The sequence below is a fragment of the Microcaecilia unicolor genome, chromosome 1 (genome assembly GCF_901765095.1).
Source record: "Microcaecilia unicolor chromosome 1, aMicUni1.1, whole genome shotgun sequence".
Classification (NCBI taxonomy): domain Eukaryota; kingdom Metazoa; phylum Chordata; class Amphibia; order Gymnophiona; family Siphonopidae; genus Microcaecilia; species Microcaecilia unicolor.
The window spans coordinates 1,240,211-1,262,035 of record NC_044031.1 but is presented as its reverse complement, the minus strand read 5'-3'; the positions used below and the strand labels follow the sequence as shown (position 1 = coordinate 1,262,035).

Here is a 21,825-nt window from a genome sequence, read left to right as displayed (position 1 = left end):
TGCTGGACATGGGTGGGTGGATGGAGGGGAGAGGAGGGTTGCTGACATGGGTGGAGGGGAGGGCAGGGGGAAGAGGAGGGTTACTGGACATGGGTGGATGGAGGGGAGGGTAGGGGGAGAGGAGGGTTGCTGGACATAGGTGGGTGGATAGAGGGGAGAAGAGGGTTGCTGGACATGGGTGGATGGAGGGGATGACAGGGGGGAGAGGAGGGTTGCTGGACATGGGTGGATGGAGGGGAGAGCAGGGGGGAGAGGAGGGTTGCTGGACATGGATGGAGGGGAGGGAAGAGTGAGGAAGGAGATGAGATGAGGGAAAAGGAAGAGAGGAGAAAAACTGCACATGGATGAAGAAAATAGGCAGAAGCTGGATCCACTGGACAGTCAAGTCTGCGGAGGACCCAGCTTTTACTTACGGATGTAGGGCAAGAAATGAAGAAGAAAGGCGGAAAGTAAAGAAATAAATGGAAAGGAAGCCCTGGAAACGGAGTTAAGAGGACAGATAGCAGCAGAATCAGATACTGGGCCAGCATGATCAGAAAAACAAAGTCACCAGACAACAAAGGTAGAAAAAATCATTTTATTTTCATTATAGTGTTTGGAATATGTCCACTTTGAGAATCAGGTGCTCAACATTAAAAGTTTATATTTATTTATTTACTTATTTATGGCATTTTATCCAACTTTAAACATGAATTAGATTGGAACCTGGGATCATTTTAAATTTTTTTTTCCTGGAGTAATGCATTGCCCCCCCCCCCCCCAAGCTCACTCCCCGGCTATAGCCAGCTCTGCAATTTGGTGGGGGGCACAGAGGTGGATGGGGGGCGCAGAGGTGGATGAGGGAGGGGCGCAGACAATGGTGTGCTGGAGCTGGCTCGCAAGAGCCACTTGTTAAATTTTGACAGCTCTTGCGAGCCGGTTGTTCTTTGGGGCAAGCCGGCTCCATTACGGGAGGTAAGCATGGCAGGAGGGTGCCATCACAGGCCATGCTTACCTCCCCTCCTGCTCCCAAACATGTCCAACGATGTCCTTCGCCCCCACCCTCCCCTCCGTCTCTTTTTGTATTACCTCCGTCGAAGCGCTGCCTTATTTAAAGCCCTGCTGCCCGTCTCCAGCCTTCCCCTGCTTGCGTCTGATGAGTTCGTGCCCTTAGTCCCACCTTCTGACATCATTCCGACGTCATTTCCTTTTTCTGCGGCGGGACTGAGGGAACGAACATCATCACAAAGCAAGCAGGGGAAGGCTGGAGACAGGCAGCAGGGCTTTAAATAGGTGGCGCTTCAATGGAGGTAATATAGAAAGATGGATGGGAGCGGGAGGGGAGGGTGGGGGCGACGGAGAATTGCTGGACATGGATGGGAGCGGGAGGGCAGGGGAGGGAGGAGAATTGCTGGGCATGGATGGGCAAAGGGGGGCAGGGGAGAGAATTGCTGGGCATGGATGGGCAGAGGGGGCAGGGGAGAGAAGAGAATTGCTGGGTATGGATGGATAGAGAGGGCAAGGCAGAGAGAAGAGTTTCAGGACATGGATGGAGGGGAGGGAAGGGAGAGAGAAGAAATGCTGGACATGGAGGGAAGATAGAGGAAGGAGATTAGATGAGGGAAAAGGAAGTGAGGAGAGAAACTGCACATGGATGGAGAAAATAGGCAGAAGCTGGATCCACTGTACAGTCAAGTCTGCGGAGGACCAGAAATGAAGAAGAAAGGAGGAAAGAAAAGAAATAAATGGAAAGGAAGCCCTGGAAACGGAGTCAAGGGAACAGATAGAGAGCAGCAGAATCAGATACTGGGCCAGCATGATCAGAGAAACAGTCACCAGACAACAAAGGTAGAAAAAAATAATTTTATTTTCATTATAGTGTTTGGAATATGTCCACTTTGAGAATCAGGTGCTGAACGTTAAAAGTTTATATTTATTTACTTATTTATGGCATTTTATCCCATATTAAACATGAATTAGATTGGAACCTGGGATCATTTAATTTTTTTTTCCTGGAGAGAGTAATGCATCCCCCCCCCCCCCCCGGCTATAGCCAGCTCTGCAATTATTTTTTTGGGGGGGGCGCAGAGGTGGGTGGGGGGGGCGCCAAGGTGGATGGGGGGAGCCAAGGTGGATGGGGGGGGGGGGCCGAGGTGGACCGGGGAGAGAGCCTGTTGTTAAACATTTACCAGCACATCACTGTATGTATATATTGTCATGTCTGTGGTTGAGACCACCCTCAGACTTACCTTATTTCTGGGGGGTCAGCATCTATGCTGGCTTCTGTCTGTTTCTGTGTTAGTCTTGTCTCTGTTTCTGTGTGCTGATTGCTTCACTAGACCTCACCTGTGTGGGCTATGCCTCTCTGAGGAGCCAGCATCTAAGATGGCTCCCGCTTGTTTTGTGCCAGCTTCCAAGATGGCTCCTGCCTGTTCTTCCTATGTGTTCCAAGCCTCTCCTTGGTGTGAGTGTGTTCCCTGCTCCTGTCCTGCAGTAGGTGACATCATCAGTGAGAGCCTTCATAAGGAAGTATTTTGCTTGCATTCAGGACCTTTGCATAGTAAGTAAGTGTGTTATGCCTATAGGCCGTGAGGTTAGTGAGAGCACTGTTACGCTGCTACTTAACCTTTCTCTGGGGCTCTTGCCCATCTGCTATTTGTGTCTGTGGACTGCCAGTCCTTCTGTATGGGCTTTTGCCCTTCTGTTTTGTGTCTGTGGACTGCTAGCTCTTCCTTTGCCTTGCTCTGTGTTTGGAGCTGCTGAAGCTTCAGCCCTGACTCTGTTATCCCTGGTTTATTCCTCTGCCTGCTGCCCGACCAAAGACTCTGTTTGCTCCTGGTTTATTCTATTATCTGCTGCCTGCCCAAAGACTCTGTTTGCTCCTGGTTTATTCTATTGTCCACTGCCTGCCCAAAGACTCTGCTAGTTCCTGGTTACTTCTTCTGTCTGCTCTGTGTAGCTTGCTTGTATATCCCAAGTTCTGTTTCTGCCAAGCTTGCTTGTATACCCTGAGTCCTGTTTCTGCCAAGCTTGATTGTACGTCCTGAGTCCTGCTTCTGCCTAGCTAGTGTGTATATCCTGAGTGTATATCCTGAATCCAGTCTCTGCCTAGCTAGTGTGTATATCCTGAGTGTATATCCTGAATCCTGTCTCTGCTTAGCCTTTGTTTACATCTTGTCCCCTGGGTCTGTCTTGTGTTTCTGGCTTAGTGGCTGCATGCAGCTTTCAGTCCAAGTCTAGTATTTAGTCTAGTCTCCCTCATGTACCCCGGACCCGGTGGGTCCTCTAGATCTTCAGTTCCTGCCTTATCCTCAACTCCGGAGAAACGGTGGTCAAGTGCAGGTGAAGTTGTTCCTGTTCTGCCTGTTCTAGTTGCCTGCCTCAGTACTACTCCAGTCCAGAGTTCCAGTCCTGCTCTTCTGTGTATCCAGTTCCAGGGTGGTCTTGCCTGCCGCTGCCGCTCCTCCAAGGGCTCACGTATCCCGGTTCTGCCTCGAGAACCTGACATATATTGTATTGTATGCTTTTATTATTGCTTCTCTTCAACTACATAGATATGTATATTTCTTAATCATTGTCCAGCTTATAATCGAATGAGAAAAACGCCCAAGTTCCGACCTAAATCGGGAGATGGACGTTTATCTCACAAAAACGAATAAAGCGGTATAATCGAAAGCCGATTTTTGGACGTTTTCAACTGCAATCCGTCGCGGATGCGGACAAAGTTGATGGGGGCGTGTCAGAGGTGTGGCGAAGGCGGAACTGGGGCGTGGTTATCTGCCGAACAGAGATGGGCGCATTTCACCGATAATGGGAAAAAAGTATGCGTTTTTAGCTAGAATTTAGGACACTTTTCCTGGACCCTGTTTTTTCACGAATAAGGCCCCAAAAAGTGCCCTAAATGACCAGATGACCACTGGAGGGAATCGGGGATGACCTCCCCTGACTCCCCCAGTGGTCACTAACCCCCTCCCACCACAAAAAATGATGTTTCACAACTTTTTATTTTCACCCTCAAATGTCATACCCAGCTCCCTGGCAGCAGTATGCAGGTCACTGGAGGAGTTGTTAGGGGGTGCAGTGGACTTCAGGCAGGTGGACCCAGGCCCATCCCCCCTACCTGTTACAATTGTGCTGCTTAATGCTTATTAGTCGTCCAACCCCCCCAAACCCACTGTACCCACATGTAGGTGCCCCCTTCACCCCTTAGGGCTATAGTAATGGTGTAGACTTGTGGGCAGTGGGTTTTGAGGGGGATTTGGGGGGCTCAACACACAAGGGAAGGGTGCTATGCACCTGGGAGCTCTTTTACCTTTTTGTTTGTTTTTGTAAAAGTGCCCCCTAGGGTGCCCGGTTGGTGTCCTGGCATGTGAGGGGGACCAGTGCACTACGAATCCTGGCCCCTCCCACGAACAAATGCCTTGGATTTATTCGTTTTTGAGCTGGGCGCTTTCATTTTCCATTATCGCTGAAAAACAAAAACGCCCAGCTCATACATTGTTGAATAAAACATGGGCGTCTATTTTTTCCCAAAATACGGTTCGGTCCGCCCCTTCACGGACCCGTTCTTGGAGATAAACGCCCATGGAGATACGCGTTTTCGTTCAATTATGCCCCTCTGTGTATCTTAGACAATAATGACTTATACACTCTCTGTTTGAAGTGAACCTCTAATAAAAGTCTAATTTACCAAATCCAAATCCAAAGGAATCTGCAGTAATTTCTGAAGCAGTCTGTTAGTGACTGAGCAGGCTGTACTGGTAGAGCAAAACAGCGCTGGGCCAGTTTTTACCGTATCCTGGAAAAAGGGCCTTTTTTTAAGGGGCCGGAAAATGCGTCTTTTCGGCGCACATCAAATTCAGAATTACTGCCTGGGGCACGCGGTAGCCGGACGGTAATGATGATTTGGCGCACATAGGCCCTCAGTGCTTTCTTACCTTCTGAATGATTATGCATGCCCTCTCTCTTTCCGCGTCAGTGACAATGATGCCCTTGGATTTCCTCTTCCGTTTTTCATCCTCCTGAATTTCTCTCATGAATTTGGCTCGCAGTCGTCCTTGGCGGGCTCTCTCAGCAATCTGAATCAATCGCACTGCTTCATCCTGGGACATCGTTCTCGAGGAGGTCTGGAAACGCAGAGAGAGAGAGAGAGTCACATGGGAATGCAATTAGCTAATGACAATTCGAGGGTGACAATTTTCAAATTAGTTAAAAGTAGTTGATTTTAGGAGATGTATTCCCTGTCTGAGGCTTGTTTGGGGTGGGACTGTATTTTTCAAATCTATTTGCATTATTTTACATTGTGCAAGGGGGAAGCACACACAATGACCTTTCCCGTTCAAAATTAGGTATAAGGACAGATATCACTTCTGGATGGGATTGGTTCCTTCCCCCATGAAACCACTGGATCAGCATGGGGGGGCTGGAGGGGGAGCTATCTTGACTGGTGTGGGGGGGGGGGGTTGGGAGGGAGTCTAGCCTTGATGGGGGGTATGGGAAGGGGTGTAGACCTTGCCGGAGTGGGAGGGGGTCTGGACCTCGCTGGGCTGGGATCAGAACTGGAGCAATGGTGCGGGGAGGAATCAGAGGAGCACAGGGCAACTTTTGATTTTATGAGGGCTCCGGCTGAATATCAGCTGGGATCTGCATATGCTCCGGCAGCCTCTGGATTAACCCTGGATATTCAGTGCCAGATAAAGTTTTTATTTTTTTGGGGTAAACGCCATCACCGTTTAAAATTTTATTGTTAAGAATTTACATAGTAACATAGTAAATGACAGCAGATAAAGACCTTAAGGGGTTCCTCAGGGATCTGTGTTAGGACCGTTGCTTTTTAATATATTTATAAATAATTTAGAGATGGGAGTAACTAGTGAGGTAATTAAATTTGCTGATGACACAAAGTTATTCAAAGTTGTTAACTCACGACAGGATTGTGAAAAATTACAGAAGGACCTTAGAGACTGGGAGACTGAGCAGCTAAATGATGTGAAGATGAGGCTTCTGCTCCCACTCTCCAGCAGGCCTCACTGGCCTGTGGCCTCTGAACAAAACTCCAAACAGTCTCTTCCCAGCATCCTGAGTAATCCAACCTCAAGCTCCTGGGCCCCTTTCTCACTCAGTGCGAGCTGGTTCTCAGTATGCAAATTGTATGCAGATTAGCATGTTATCCTTTCACACTCAGGGTGACCTGGTTCTCCAAAGGCAAAATTAAACAGTTCTTACCAACAGCATATTCAGGCAATTCTTTATTCCAGCCCCTGGGCACAGTTCTTCTAGCTTAAATACTTTATACATTTACATATCTTCACACTGAGCCTCCCCACACAGATTCCTGGGCTCAGCATTTACCTCAATACTTTGGGGACTTCTAACCCCTGGCTTTTCAGCCTGCTTCTCAGTACTGGGACACACAGCCCTACTTCTTCTTTGGACACCCAGTCCTTCCTTCCTGGGACACCCAGTCCTTTCTTTCTTTAAACTCACAGTCCTTTCTTTGAACACACAGTTCCTCTAAGTACTGAGGCTAAACAGTCCAACACTAATGCTTTAGGGACTTCTTACCCCAGCCTGTTTTTCTTCCTTGAGCACACAGTCCACCACAAGTCCCTAGGGTTTCGCCAGTTCTTCCCAGGGGGATTCTCTTTCTTCAGCTACCAGCTCTCTTCTTTTCCTTTCACAACTCAGGTGGGGTATAAAGTGGTTAATTAGCTACACAGGACCCAGCCCATAATCTCCTACACCTGTGGACCTCCCAGGGCTCTCCCCGGTCCTAGCGACCTCCACCTATTCTCCTAGCGCCCTCTAGTGGCCTACCATCCTGGACATTTTTAGGGGAACAGCGCCATCTAGTGGCCTACCCCGGACATCCTGGACATTTTTAGGGGAACAGCGCCATCTAGTTGCCTGCCCCGGCTAGGACAGCCTCTTATTTATCACAATGGCAGATGACGTTTAATGTGAGCAAGTGCAAGGTGATGCATGTGGGAAAAAAGAACCCGAATTATAGCTACGTCATGCAAGGTTCCACGTTAGGAGTTACGGACCAAGAAAGGGATCTGGGTGTCGTCGTCGATAATACACTGAAACCTTCTGCTCAGTGTGCTGCTGCGGCTAGGAAAGCGAATAGAATGTTGGGTATTATTAGGAAAGGTATGGAAAACAGGTATGAGGATGTTATAATGCCATTGTATTGCTCCATGGTGCGACCACACCTTGAGTATTGTGTTCAATTCTGGTCGCCGCACCTCAAGAAAGATATAGTAGAATTGGAAAAGGTGCAGCGAAGGGCGACTAAAATGATAGCGGGGATGGGACAACTTCCCTATGAAGAAAGACTAAGGAGGCTAGGGCTTTTCAGCTTGGAGAAGAGACGGCTGAGGGGAGACATGATAGAGGTATATAAAATAATGAGTGGCGTGGAACAGGTGGATGTGAAGTGTCTGTTCATGCTTTCCAAAAATACTAGGACTAGGGGGCATGCGATGAAACTACAGTGTAGTAAATAGAGCACCGTTCACGGAAGAGAGTGTGTATGAACAGCTTGAAAAGCTAAAGGTGGACAAAGCCATGGGACCGGATGGGATCCACCCTAGGATATTGAGGGAGCTCAGAGAGGTTCTGGTGGGTCCTCTTAAAGATTTGTTTAATATATCCTTGCAGACGGGAGAGGTTCCGAGAGATTGGAGAACGGCGGAGGTGGTCCCTCTTCACAAGAGTGGTGATAGGGAAGAAGGTGGAAACTACAGGCCGGTAAGCCTCACTTCGATTATTGGAAAAGTAATGGAAGCGATGCTGAAGGAAAGGATAATGAATTTCCTGGAAGCCAAAAAGTTGCAAGATCCGAGACAACATGGTTTTACCAAAGGGAAATCGTGCCAAACGAATCTCATTGAGTTCTTTGATTGGGTGACAGGAGAATTGAATCAGGGACGAGCTATGGACGTAATCTATGGTTCCCCACAGGAGGCTCTTAAATAAACTGGATGGGCTGAAGATAGGACCCGAAGTGGTGAACTGGATTAGGAACTGGTTGACGGACAGAAGCCAGAGGGTGGTGGTGAATGGAATTCGCTCGGAGGAGGGAAAGGTGAGTAGTGGTGTGCCTCAAGGATCGGTGCTGGGACCGATTCTGTTCAATATATTTGTGAGTGACATTGCCAAAGGGTTAGAAGGTAAAGTTTGCCTATTTGCAGATGATACTAAGATCTGTAACAGACTGGGCACCCGGGAGGGAGTGGAAAACATGAAAAAGGATCTGAGGAAGCTAGAAGAATGGTCTAACGTTTGGCAATTAAAATTCAATGCGAAGAAATGCAAAGTGATGCACTTAGGGAATAGAAACCATCGGGAGACGTATGTGTTAGGCGGGCAGAATCTGATAGGTACGGACGGGGAGAGGGATCTTGGGGTGATAGTATCTGAGGATCTGAAGGCGACGAAACAGTGTGACAAGGCGGTGGCCGTAGCTAGAAGGTTGTTAGGCTGTATAGAGAGGTGTGACCAGCAGAAGAAAGGAGGTGTTGATGCCCCTGTATAAGTCATTGGTGAGGCCCCACCTAGAATATTGTGTTCAGTTTTGGAGGCCGTACCTTGCGAAGGATGTAAAAAGAATTGAAGCGGTGCAAAGAAAAGCTACGAGAATGGTAAGGGATTTGCGTTACAAGATGTATGAGCCGAGACTTGATGACCTGAACATGTATACTCTGGAAGAAAGGAGAAACAGGGGTGATATGATACAGACGTTCAAATATTTGAAAAGTATTAATCTGCAAACGAACCTTTTCCGAAGGTGCGAAGGCGGTAGAACGAGAGGACATGAAATGAGATTGAAGGGGGGCAGACTCAAGAAAAATGTCAGGAAGCATTTTTTCACGGAGAGAGTAGTGGATGCTTGGAATGCTCTCCCGCGGGAGGTGGTAGAAATGAAAACGGTAACAGAATTCAAACACACGTGGGATAAACATAAAGGAATCCTGTTCACAAGGAATGGATCCTAAGGAGCTTAGCTGAGATTGGGTGCCAGAGCTGGTGGTGGGAGGCGGGGCTGGTGGTTGGGAGGCGGGGATAGTGCTGGGCAGACTTACACGGTCTGTGCCCTGAAAAGGACAGGTACAAATCAAAGTAGGGTATACACAAAAAGCAGCACATATGAGTTTATCTTGTAGGGCAGACTGGATGGACCGTGCAGGTCTTTTTCTGCCGTCATTTACTATGTTACTATGTTACTATTTAAAACAAATCGGAGAAACTTTTACTTCACCCAACGCGTAATTGAACTCTGGAATTCGTTGGCTTCCTTGCTTACAGTGGACTTGATAGGCTCACTTCCACTCCCGACTATTAAACCTCCTTGCAACTCTCTCTTTAATTTACTCTGTCACTTATGAACCTTAACGCAAAACCACTCTGTATTTCTCATACCAGAATTGGTGATCGCCATCACGGTAGAATATTGTAAGCCACATTGAGCCTGAAAATAGGTGGGAAAATGGATTTTTACAACTTATTGGCTTCCAGGAAATTCACTATCCTTTCCTTCAGCATCGCTTCCATTACTTTTCCAATAATAAATCTCTCTTGTCGTCCCCCTTCGCCTCCACTGCTAACTCCAGGCTTTGTTCCTTTTCCCTCGCGGCACCTTATACCTGGAATAGACTTCCTGAGCCTGTACGTCTAGCTCCATCTCTGTTTTCAAATCTATGCTGAAAACCCATCTTTTCACCACTGCTTTTAGCTCCTAGCTACTACTCAATTGCCTCCCCCCTTGTTCCTTCTCACCCAGTACTTCCCTCGCCCTTAATTGTCTTGTCTGTCTGTATTTTTAGATTGTAAGCTCTATAGAGCAGGGACTGTCTCTCTATGTCAAGTGTTCAGCGCTGCTTGCGTCTGGTAGCACTATACAAATGTTAATAATAGCCTTCCGGAAGTTACTGAAGACGTACCTGTTCAAAGAGACTTACAAAAAGAATCCTCCTTAATGAATTGTTTCCTAATCTATACCAGAACCAACCAATATTGATCCCTTCTGATTTGATTATTTTATCATATTATCATTATTGAACATTACATTTTTTCCTACTCTCACTAGTATATTATGTATTATCATTTTATTTACCCTACTTACCTGTTATTCTTGTACATTAATTGTAACAATATGCTGAACCTCTTACTCTGTTAATGGTGATGCCATTGCTATATAATGTAAGCCACATTGAGCCTGCAGATAGGTGGGAAAATGTGGGATACAAATGCAGCAAATAAATAAATAAATATATGGTCCTACATACATGGCACTATCCAGCATTAAGAACCTGATTATAATGTGCAAATGCAGACATTGTGGAGACATCCAGTCTAACTGAAGAACAACAACTCCTGTTTAATGGACAGAAGCTGCTGATAAAGGACATGAGTTATCAGCATTAACACAGGTTGTTATCAGAATTGACGTCAATGCAGGATAGAACATACATCAAGGATAGAGATAAGGCTCCTGATTTCTCCATAAAAGGCAGCTCTTGTCAGGGTTAGCTGCTGGGTGTCCACACCACATCCGAGGGGCAAGATCTGCATTGGACCAGATTGACATCTGAAGAATATGCTGACATGTGAAGGACTACATCAAGTTGTATGTGTGCCATGTAAATCTTTGCATAATGTCCTGGGGCTATACTTTAGCTAGGGATTTACATACCTTTACCCCAAGCTATTTCTGTAATAGGATTGTCTTTGTTTTTATGCCTGTTTACTCTATCTCATTTGCTGCTACTGTAAATAAAATGAAACCCTATTTTTATATTTGGGTGTAGAGTTAGTTTCTTTTATTATTTTGGTGCAGTGGGCTTGGATCTAAGGATAAGGGGTGACACTTCCCTATCCAATGCTAGTCTGGTTGGGACCCATTTTTGTTACACTAAGAGTCAGGTACCCCAACACCTGTTTTGCACCTGCATCCCCCTCTGTTTTCTTCACTATGCTGACAACAATCTCCTAGTTCTACCCTCCCCAACTCAACTCTGCCTCTCCACCTCCCGCCACTCTGCTTTTCGCTATACATTAGGATTCAACCCTCCCTCCCTACTTTCAAACAAGCCCTCAAGACCCACCTCTTTTCTCTCTTCTTTTCTGCTACTGCCTGACTGTAAATTATCTCTCACCGCTCTTACTTTTTTTCCTTTCTTCTATTTATTTATTGTATATTTTTATGGTCATGTAAACCACATAGTTGTCTCTGTGTAGGTGCTGAAAGGAGGAGGGAGTGAGTGCTACTCCGTCCTCCATCATTTCAAGGTATGGGAAGGGTGCAGGGGATGCTAGACCACTGGGGAGGGGGGTGGGTAGGAGGGCTGCAAGTCTCATGGGGGGGGTCTTCCATCTAGGAAGGATAAGAGGTCATCGGGGGGGGGGCTTCTTGTGTCCGGGGTGGGATGGGAAGGCCTGCAAGCATGCAGATGTGTGCTGGATAGGGATCCCCAATTCATCCACAATGCTCTGCAAACCCTAACGCCAGCTCTGAGCTGGGTTTGCCATGGCAGCAGCGCTCTTGTTTGGCACGCTGCCCACCAAGCACTGGGGAGGAATAGTTAATGCCCTGTTTAGCATGCATTTGCATGCTACTTGTGGTGACAGTTGGCAAGCCCGTTCTTTCATTAGCTCACCGGCTCTGATCATGGGGCAGGAGCAAATGCGGGGGCTAGTAAGTCAGTAATAGTCTCTAGCACTCGCATTTGCTTGTGATCATTGGCCTCTTAGTGAAATATCTACTATAATAATTTGCATCTCCAACGATCTGAAGCTGACTGCCAGGAAGTTGAAGCTCGATTCGTAATGTCTGAAGCCTTCCGGTGACATCACCGTGTTGCCTGGGAAACCGCGACGCATCTCAAGCACGGGCGCTTCGAGTTCACACCACCATCTCCATCCCCTCCCAGTTCAGGAGACCACCCCGGCCCTCCCCTTCAAGTTGCAGGACGCCCCCTCCCTCCCTCCTTCCACTCCCCTCCAAGTTCCACGCCCCCCTCTCCTCTGAGTTCCACACCCCCCGCCTCCCTCCCTTGAAGTGCAAGCAGGACCTGTCCTCCAGCAGCCCCTAGCCTTCCTGCGTGCCGGCTCTAATTTAAAAATTGTTACCTCGGGGTCCGGCGTCAGCATTGAAGGCGAGCAGCACTTCACACTGCCTTCCCCATCTGTCTGAGCTCTGCCTCTGGTCCCGCCCTTCCAAAAATAGGAAATGAGGGCGGGACCAGAGGCAGAGCTCAGACAGATGGGGAAGGCAGTGTGAAGTGCTGCTCGCCTTCAATGCTGACGCCGGACCCTGAGGTAACAATTTTTAAATTAGAGCTGGCACGCAGGAAGGCGAGGGGCTGCTGGAGGACAGGTCCTGTTTGAACTTCGAAGGAGGGAGGCGCGGGGGTGTTGAACTTGGAGGGGAGTGGATGAAGGGAGGGGACGTCCTGCAGCTTGAAGGGGAGGGGGCTGTGAAACTCGGGCAGGGGAGGGGGGTCCTGCAGCTTGAAGGGGAGGGAGGCCTGGAACTCAGAGGAGACTGAGGGAGGGGGGCTGGAACTTGGACAACAGAGAGGGACAGAGGGAGGGAAGGGGCCATGGAACGCAGAGGGGAGAGGGCCATGGAACTTGGACGACAGACAGGGAGAGAGGGAGGGGGGGTGTGGAACCTTGCTGGCGCCCGTTTCATTCCTCTACGAAACCGGCCTCTTTTACTAGTATGTAGATAAAAGGAAGAACTGTAATCCTGCGGGCTTTGGTAACATTAACACACCAGCGGCAGAACGTTAATCCCCAGTATTATACACTTAAGAATGAGGCAAACCCGCCACTGCAGTTACAGGCTTTAAGGTAATGCTCTAATCTTACTTGTGTCTGTGGCTTGCCCTTTGCTTTCAGTAACAGCTCTCCCAAAAACTGCCGTTGATCCTGTAAAACTTGCTCCCGTTCCTGCAGAAAGTATTTGGGGATTGGAACCTCCAGGTCGTGCTGCAGGGGGGGAAACAGGTTTCATGATCATATCCTCTGTCACTTTCTATCTAATTGTTTACCCTTTAAAATAATCTAATCCAGTTATTTATGTACCGTTGAATCCGAGCAGGTTCTCAGCAGTTTACAATATTAAAAATAATGCTTAGAACAAAGCAAACAATATCACAAAATATATATATATTTTTAAATCAATAAAATTACTCAGAATCTTTACAACAGGGCAAATGGTGCACAAAACTGGACACTGAGTGTTAAAATGTGAAAATCTGTTTCTCTCTGGGCATCCCATAAACTAAAGGCAGTGCAAATACTTTTGGTTTTCCCAGACACTGAAAAGTGCACAAGAAACCCAAGATAAAAAAGAGATCTGCAGATTTCACTTAACAAACATCTGGAATAAATTATTCTTTACTGAAAGAAGCTTTTTACTGAACTAATAATTTCCACAGCACGGAGAGAATTCAGCCCCAATCACTCCAGGTGAAACAAGTAGAGAAATTCTGGAAGCAAAATAAAGAAAACAGATATTGCAAACTTGCAGTCCAGTCATGAGTGCTACTGAGAGTCCCTGAGACCCCCTCCCCCCCCCCCAAATACTCCCCTAGACTACATAGACACTAGCTCTGTGACTACTGAGAGTCTATGAGCTGCTACATACATTTTGCTTACAAAAGTGACTTTTTATCCATGAAAATACAAATGATCAGTCCTGTGAGTACTGAACTTGCAAAAAGAATGGACATGTGCCAGAACCAGTGGTGAGAGGCGGGGCTGGTGGTTGGGAGGTGGGGAAAGTGCTGGGCAGACTTATACGGTCTGTGCCAGAGCCGGTGGTTGGGAGGCGAGGATAGTGCTGGGCAGACTTATATGGTCTGTGCCAGAGCCGGTGGTGGGAGGTGGGACTGGTGGTTGGGAGGCAGGGATAGTGCTGGGCAGACTTATACAGTCTGTGCCAGAGCCGGTGGTGGGAGGTGGGACTGGTGGTTGGGAGGCAGAGATAGTGCTGGGCAGACTTATACAGTCTGTGCCAGAGCCGGTGGTGGGAGGTGGGACTGGTGGTTGGGAGGTGGGGAACGTGCTGGGCAGACTTATACGGTCTGTGCCAGAGCCGGTGGTGGGAGGCAGGGATAGTGCTGGGCAGACTTATATGGTCTGTGCCAGAGCCGGTGGTGGGAGGTGGGACTGGTGGTTGGGAGGCGGGGATAGTGCTGGGCAGACTTATACAGTCTGTGCCAGAGCCGGTGGTGGGAGGTGGGACTGGTGGTTGGGAGGTGGGGAAAGTGCTGGGCAGACTTATACGGTCTGTGCCAGAGCCGGTGGTGGGAGGTGGGACTGGTGGTTGGGAGGTGGGGAAAGTGCTGGGCAGACTTATACGGTTTGTGCCAGAGCCGGTGGTGGGAGGTGGGACTGGTGGGTGGGAGGTGGGGAAAGTGCTGGGCAGACTTATACAGTCTGTGCCAGAACCGGTGGTGGGAGGTGGGACTGGTGGTTGGGAGGCAGGGATAGTGCTGGGCAGACTTATACAGTCTGTGCCAGAACTGGTGGTGGGAGGCAGGGCTGGTGGTTGGGAGGTGGGGATAGTGCTGGGCAGACTTATATGGTCTGTGCCAGAGCCGGTGGTGGGAGGCGGGACTGGTGGTTGGGAGGCGGGGATAGTGCTGGGCAGACTTATATGGTCTGTGCCAGAGCCGGTGGTGGGAGGCGGGACTGGTGGTTGGGAGGCGGGGATAGTGCTGGGCAGACTTATATGGTCTGTGCCAGAGCCGGTGGTGGGACTTGGGGCTGGTGGTTGGGAGGCGGGGATAGTGCTGGGCAGACTTATACGGTCTGTGCCAGAGCCGGTGATGGGAGGTGGGACTGGTGGTTGGGAGGCGGGGATAGTGCTGCGCAGAGTTATACGGTCTGTGCCAGAGCCGGTGGTGGAAGGTGGGACTGGTGCTTGGGAGGCGGGAAATACTGCTGGGCAGACTTGTACGGTCTGTGCCCTGAAAAAGGCAGGTACAAATCAAGGTAAGGTATACACATATGAGTTTATCTTGTTGGGCAGACTGGATGGACCGTGCAGGTCTTTCTCTGCCGTCATCTACTATGTTACTATGTGATATGATTGAAGTGTATCTAACTCAAATCCCATGTAATTATCGGGCAAAGGGTATTTCATCCTCCTCTATAACTACATTGGAGGTCTCTCTCGTGATCTCCTTACATCAATGTGGACATATTTCCAAATACTTACCGGGGTAAGTTTGAAGTCTTGAAGGACATCGTCTATGTACTGATACTCTGAGAATTCTGCTTGCACCATCTCGTTTTTCAGTTCCACCAGACGCCCCATCACGCCATCCAGAACCTGACGGACTATGCGACGCTTCTGCGGATGCACCATCTGGTCATATGTTGTCTCCAGCTTCTGGAAGGTCTGCAGATAGCGTACATAGAGAGAGGCGATCATCTGCAAGAACACCATCCTATCCTTCTCCGGACGTGCAGTCATTTGCGGCATTTCTTCAGCCAGGAGCTCTTTCAGGGTCTGATGGGAGTCGACCCACATCTGAGTATAGTAACTGCCAACGGATAAACAACGGAATCAGGAAAAATACACAAGAAGTCATCTCATAACAGAGGGCCAATGTGAATCTTCAAAACTCACCTATATGATAAAGCAAATCAGGGGCCTACGCTCCTTTCTTAAAAGCATAAATAAGCTCTCGCAACATCATCCATGACCCCACCAAGGTACACCTAGATGATATAGCAAATCAGGGGCCTACACTCCTTTCTTAAGAGCATAAATAAGCTCTCGCAACATCATCCATGACCCCACCAAGGTACACCTAGATGATAAAGCAAATCAGGGGCCTACACTCCTTTCTTAAGAGCATAAATAAGCTCTCGCAACATCATCCATGACCCCACCAAGGTACACCTAGATGATATAGCAAATCAGGGGCCTACACTCCTTTCTTAAGAGTATAAATAAGCTCTCGCAACATCATCCATGACCCCACCAAGGTACACCTAGATGATAAAGCAAATCAGGGGCCTATGCTCCTTTCTTAAGAGCATAAATAAGCTCTCGCAACATCATCCATGACCCCACCAAGGTACACCTAGATGATAAAGCAAATCAGGGGCCTACACTCCTTTCTTAAGAGCATAAATAAGCTCTCGCAACATCATCCATGACCCCACCAAGGTACATGGTAATGACATACCTATGTACTTCTGGGCCGGGTCGCACTAGGTCTTGACCCCATGCATGACACGGTTCCCCACAGGAGGCTCTTAAATAAACTGGAGGGGCTGAAGATAGGACCCGAAGTGGTGAACTGGTTGACGGACAGACGCCAGAGGGTGGTGGTGAATGGAATTCGCTCGGAGGGAAAGGTGAGTAGTGGAGTGCCTCAGGGATCGGTGCTGGGGCCGATTCTGTTCAATATATTTGTGAGTGACATTGCCGAAGGGTTAGAAGGTAAAGTTTGCCTATTTGCGGATGATACTAAGATCTGTAACAGAGTGGACACCCCAGAGGGAGTGGAAAACATGAAAAAGGATCTGAGGAAGCTAGAAGAATGGTCTAAAGTTTGGCAATTAAAATTCAATGCAAAGAAATGCAAAGTGATGCACTTAGGGAATAGAAATGCACGGGAGACGTATGTGTTAGGCGGGGAGAGTCTGATAGGTAAGAGCGGAGAGAGGGATCTTGGGGTGATAGTATCTGAGGTTTTGAAGGCGACGAAACAGTGTGACAAGGCGGTGTCCGTAGCTAGAAGGTTACTAGGCTGTATAGAGAGAGGTGTGACCAGCAGAAGAAAGGGGGTGTTGATGCCCCTGTATAAGTCGTTGGTGAGGCCCCACCTGGAGTAATGTGTTCAGTTTTGGAGGCTGTATCTTGTTAAGGATGTAAAAAGAATTGAAGCGGTGCAAAGAAAAGCTACGAGAATGGTATGGGATTTGCGTTACAAGACGTATGAGGAGAGACTTGCTGAACTAAACATGTATACTCTGGAGGAAAGGAGAAACAGGGGTGATATGATACAGACGTTCAAATATTTGAAAGGTATTAATCCGTAAACGAACCTTTTCCGGAGATGGGAAGGTGGTAGAACGAGAGGACATGAAATGAGATTGAAGGGGGGCAGACTCAAGAAAAATGTCAGGAAGTATTTTTTCACGGAGAGAGTAGTGGATGCTTGGAATGCCCTCCCGCAGGAGGTGGTGGAAATGAAAATGGTAACGGAATTCAAACATGCATGGGATAAGCATAAAGGAATCCTGTGGCAAAGGAATGGATCTTCAGGAGCTTAGTCAAGATCGGGAGACGGGGCTGGTGGTTGGGAGGCGGGGATAGTGCTGGGCAGACTTGTACGGTCTGTGCCAGAGCCGGTGGTGGGCAGCCGGACTGGTGGTTGGGAGGCGGGGATAGTGTTGGACAGACTTGTACGGTCTGTGCCAGAGCCGGTGGTTGGGAGGCAGGGCTGGTGGTTGGGAGGTGAGGATAGTGCTGGGCAGACTTATACGGTCTGTGCCAGAGCTGGTGGTGGGAAGCGGGACTGGTGGTTGGGAGGCGGGGATAGTGCTGGACAGACTTGTACCGTCTGTGCCAGAGCCGGTGGTTGGGAGGCAGGGCTGGTGGTTGGGAGGTAAGGATAGTGCTGGGCAGACTTATACGGTCTGTGCCCTGAAGAGCACAGGTACAAATCAAAGTAGGGTATACACAAAAAGCAGCAAATAAGAGTTATCTTGTTGGGCAGATTGGATGGACCATGCAGGTCTTTTTCTGCCGTCATCTACTATGCTATGTTATGTTACTATGTTATGACCCTGTTTGGGGTTGCAATCCATAGTTTGGAAAGCCCTGACGTATACACAGCCCCCCTAATTCTATATATGGTGCCTTAACTTGTGCGTGCTAATCTGGCCCGCATGGCCAAATTGCACGTACATCAAACAAGAGGTAGAAGAAAACCAAGTCCAAGTGACCAGACAATTAAAACACAGGAGTTAGAGCTCCAAACAAGGTTTTATTAGGACCCTACACGGTCCAGTGTTTCGGCAAAAATGCCTTTTTCAGGGGTTTAAAAACACAAAATTTAAAATCAATACACAGATATCAATAAACATAAACAAATGTATAAATAAATAAATGAGACTACAAAATTAAAAACTACAAAAAATATACCAGAAGTAAGGAATACAAATAAGAAATAAATACATAAAAATATATAAAAATAAATAAAAATCAAAACACATATATTAGAAATCCAGAAAGCATGTGTTTAGAATCTTACATTGATAATAAATCTGATAATAACATTAATAATGCACAAAATTTAAAAGTATAAATACAACCAAATCAAACACACCCCTGAAGAAGGCATTCTTGCCGAAACACGGACCGTGTAGGGTCCTAATAAAACCTTGTTTGGAGCTCTAACTCCTGTGTTTTAATTGTCTGGTCACTTGGACTTGGTTTTCTTCCACCTCTTGTTTGATGTGCTTGCATTTTTGTGGAAGGAGTGGACCCCCCCCCCTCTTTTCTCCAATTTGCACGTACAACTTAATTCTTTAATAAACCAATCAGCACTGATAATTGGTACTTAACCAATTAGCAGCACTATTTGGCTTTAATTAGAATGTACACGCACAACTTTCTAGGTTAAACATGTGGATATAGGTGAGCCGGTTGACGTAGTGTATCTAGACTTTCAAAAAGCTTTTGATGAAGTTCCTCATGAGAAATTCCTGAGAAAATTAAAGAGTCATGGGATAGGAGGCAAGGTTCTGGTGTGGATTAGGAATTGCTTATTGGACAGAAAACAAAGGGTAGGGTTAAATGGTCATTTCTCTCAATGGAGGAGGGTGAACAGTGGAGTGCCACAGGAATCTAAACTGGGACAGGTGCTATTTAACATATTTATAAATGAAATGGAAATTGGAATGATGAGTGAGGTGATTAAATTTGTAGATGACAAAAAACTATTCAAGGTTGTTAAAACATGTGCAGACTATGAAATATTGCAGGAAGACCTTAGGAAATTGGAAGACTGGGCAACCAAATGGAAGATGAAATTTAACGTGGGCAAATGCAAAGTGATGCACACCAAACCTGTCCCTTCCCATCTCGGACACCCTAAAACATCTTGGAGTTACCATTGACCAACACCTCACACTTGAAAATCATGTGAAAAATACAACCAAGAAGATGTTCCATTCAATGTGGAAATTAAAAAGAGTAAGACCTTTCTTCCCAAGGACCATCTTTTGCAACCTGGTACAGTCAATAGTGCTTAGTCACCTAGATTACTGCAATGCACTTTACGCTGGCTGTAAAGAGCAAATCATCAAGAAACTTCAAACCGCCCAGAACACCGCAGCTAGACTCATATTCGGAAAAACAAAATATGAAAGTGCTAAACCCATAAGGGAAAAGTTACACTGGCTTCCTCTCAAAGAACGTATCGCGTTCAAGGTATGTTCTCTAGTTCATAAAATCATTCATGGAGATGCCCCAGCCTACATGTCAGACCTTGTAGACTTGCCACCTAGGAACGCTAAAAGATCATCCCGCACATTCCTCAATCTTCACTTCCCCAGTTGTTAAGGTCTAAAATACAAACTAACGCATGCGTCAAACTTTTCTTACCTGAGTACACAGTTATGGAACACACTGCCGCACAACTTAAAAACTATTTATGAACTAACTAACTTTCACAAATCTCTGAAGACCCACCTCTTCAACAAGGCATATCACAAAGATCAGCCAATGCAAATATAACTCATCTCCATCTTACCTATAATCAGAACTGTTTTTTCTTATATCTGCTTGTTTAATTTTCTACTATGTCATTCACGTCCTTTATGTAACACTAATTGTTATCTTTCAATCTATTATCTACCAAGAACGATACATTGTAAGCCACATTGAGCCTGCAAAAAGGTGGGAAAATGTGGGCTACAAATGCAATAAATAAATAAATAAATTGAAGAGAATAATCTGAATCATAGTTACTTGATACTAGGGTCCACCTTGGAAGTCAGCACTCAAGAAAAAGATCTAAGTGGAGGAGTGGCCTAGTGGTTAGAGTGGTGGACTTTGGTCCTGGGGAACTGAGGAACTGAGTTTGATTCCCACTTATAAGTACATAAGTACATAAGTAGTGCCATACTGGGAAAGACCAAAGGTCCATCTAGCCCAGCATCCTGTCACCGACAGTGGCCAATCCAGGTCAAGGGCACCTGGCACGCTCCCCAAACGTAAAAACATTCCAGACAAGTTATACCTAAAAATGAGGAATTTTTCTAGTCTATGGACTTGTCCTTTAGGAATCTATCTAACCCCTTTTTAAACTCCGTCAAGCTAACCGCCCGTACCACGTTCTCCGGCAATGAATTCCAGAGTCTAATTACACGTTGGGTGAAGAAAAATTTTCTCCGATTCGTTTTAAATTTACCACACTGTAGCTTCAACTCATGCCCTCTAGTCCTAGTATTTTTGGATAGCGTGAACAGTCGCTTCACATCCACCCGATCCATTCCACTCATTATTTTATACACTTCTATCATATCTCCCCTCAGCCATCTCTTCTCCAAGCTGAAAAGCCCTAGCCTTCTCAGCCTCTCTTCATAGGAAAGTCGTCCCATCCCCACTATCATTTTCGTCGCCCTTCGCTGTACCTTTTCCAATTCTACTATATCTTCAGGCACAGGCAGCTCCTTGTGACTCTGGGCAAGTCACTTAACCCTCCATTGCCCCATGTAAGCCGCATTGAGCCTGCCATGAGTGGGAAAGCACGGGGTACAAATGTAACAAATAAAGTGTCATCCTATATAATAATTCTCACCTCCAACGTTCTATTCGTTTTGATGACTAAGACCGTGGCTGCTTTAAAGTTGGTCTGCGGAGAGTCACGTGATGCACTGAGAGAGCAGGACGTGCGTCTCTTGCTCTCCGAGGCCCACCGCCGAAAATCGTCAGAAATCCCCTAGGAATATAACATTTAAACGGAAACTGTAACGGGCACTCCATCTAAAACAGCCATGGACAAATATGTGGAAACGGCGATCAAAATCCTGCCGGCGCGGAGCGTGAAAAAAGAGAAAGAAAAAACGCGCATGGCGGAGCCCAGCGAATTGAAGGCCGCACCACAGAGCGGACAGAGCTTTTCCCCAGAACAACTAGCACAACTCACGGCGGCAATGACACAGGCGCTGGAGCCGAGGTTAGAAACCCTATTGACTCGGGCGCTAGAGCCGCGCTTTGAAAAATTATCTACACAACTCGCTGGGTTTGAAAGTGCACTGGCAGAGACAAAGCAAAGGACCGGAGACCTCGAACAGAGAGTATCTGACCTGGAAGACGCACAAACGCCATTACTTTCACAGATGGAAAATCTGCAGAAAACGGTGGGTAACCTAACAGATAAAGTTGATGAACTAGAAAACAGAGCACGGCGCAGTAATTTACGGTTAATTGGCATACCAGAGACAGTTGGAGACTCGGTGCTGGCCACGGTAGTGGAGAAATGGCTGACCTCGGAGTTCGCTCTGTCAGACCACGCCGGAGCACTATGCTTGGAACGTGTCCATCGTCTAGGCCGTATACAAGATGGCCGACAAACCCCGAGGCCAGTAATAGTAAAGATACATAATTATATCCACAAGATGGAAATTCTGCGAGGCTACAGACTTAAGAGAGATGAAACAAAATATGATGGTAAACTGATTCGCATCTTTCAGGATTTCTCAGCATCCTTACAAGAACGCAGAAGGAAATTCACACCGCTGTGTCGCCGCCTCCATGAGCTGCAGACTCAATTTATGCTTGTATATCCAGCGGTGCTGAGA

At 47.2% G+C, this 21,825-nt stretch overlaps 1 protein-coding gene across 1 annotated transcript in view; it reads right to left on the bottom strand.

Annotated features, from left to right (window-relative positions):
• The window catches only part of LOC115460006 (dynein regulatory complex protein 11-like), a 185,023-nt gene that overhangs the window by 153,854 nt on the left and 9,344 nt on the right, over positions 1–21,825 (bottom strand). The window contains exons 2-4 of the mRNA XM_030189868.1: positions 15,215–15,542; positions 12,856–12,975; positions 4,917–5,105 (exon numbers count right to left, since the gene is read on the bottom strand). Of these exons, the coding sequence (XP_030045728.1) occupies positions 4,917–5,105; positions 12,856–12,975; positions 15,215–15,542 (637 nt within the window). The remainder of the gene's footprint in view (positions 1–4,916; positions 5,106–12,855; positions 12,976–15,214; positions 15,543–21,825) is intronic.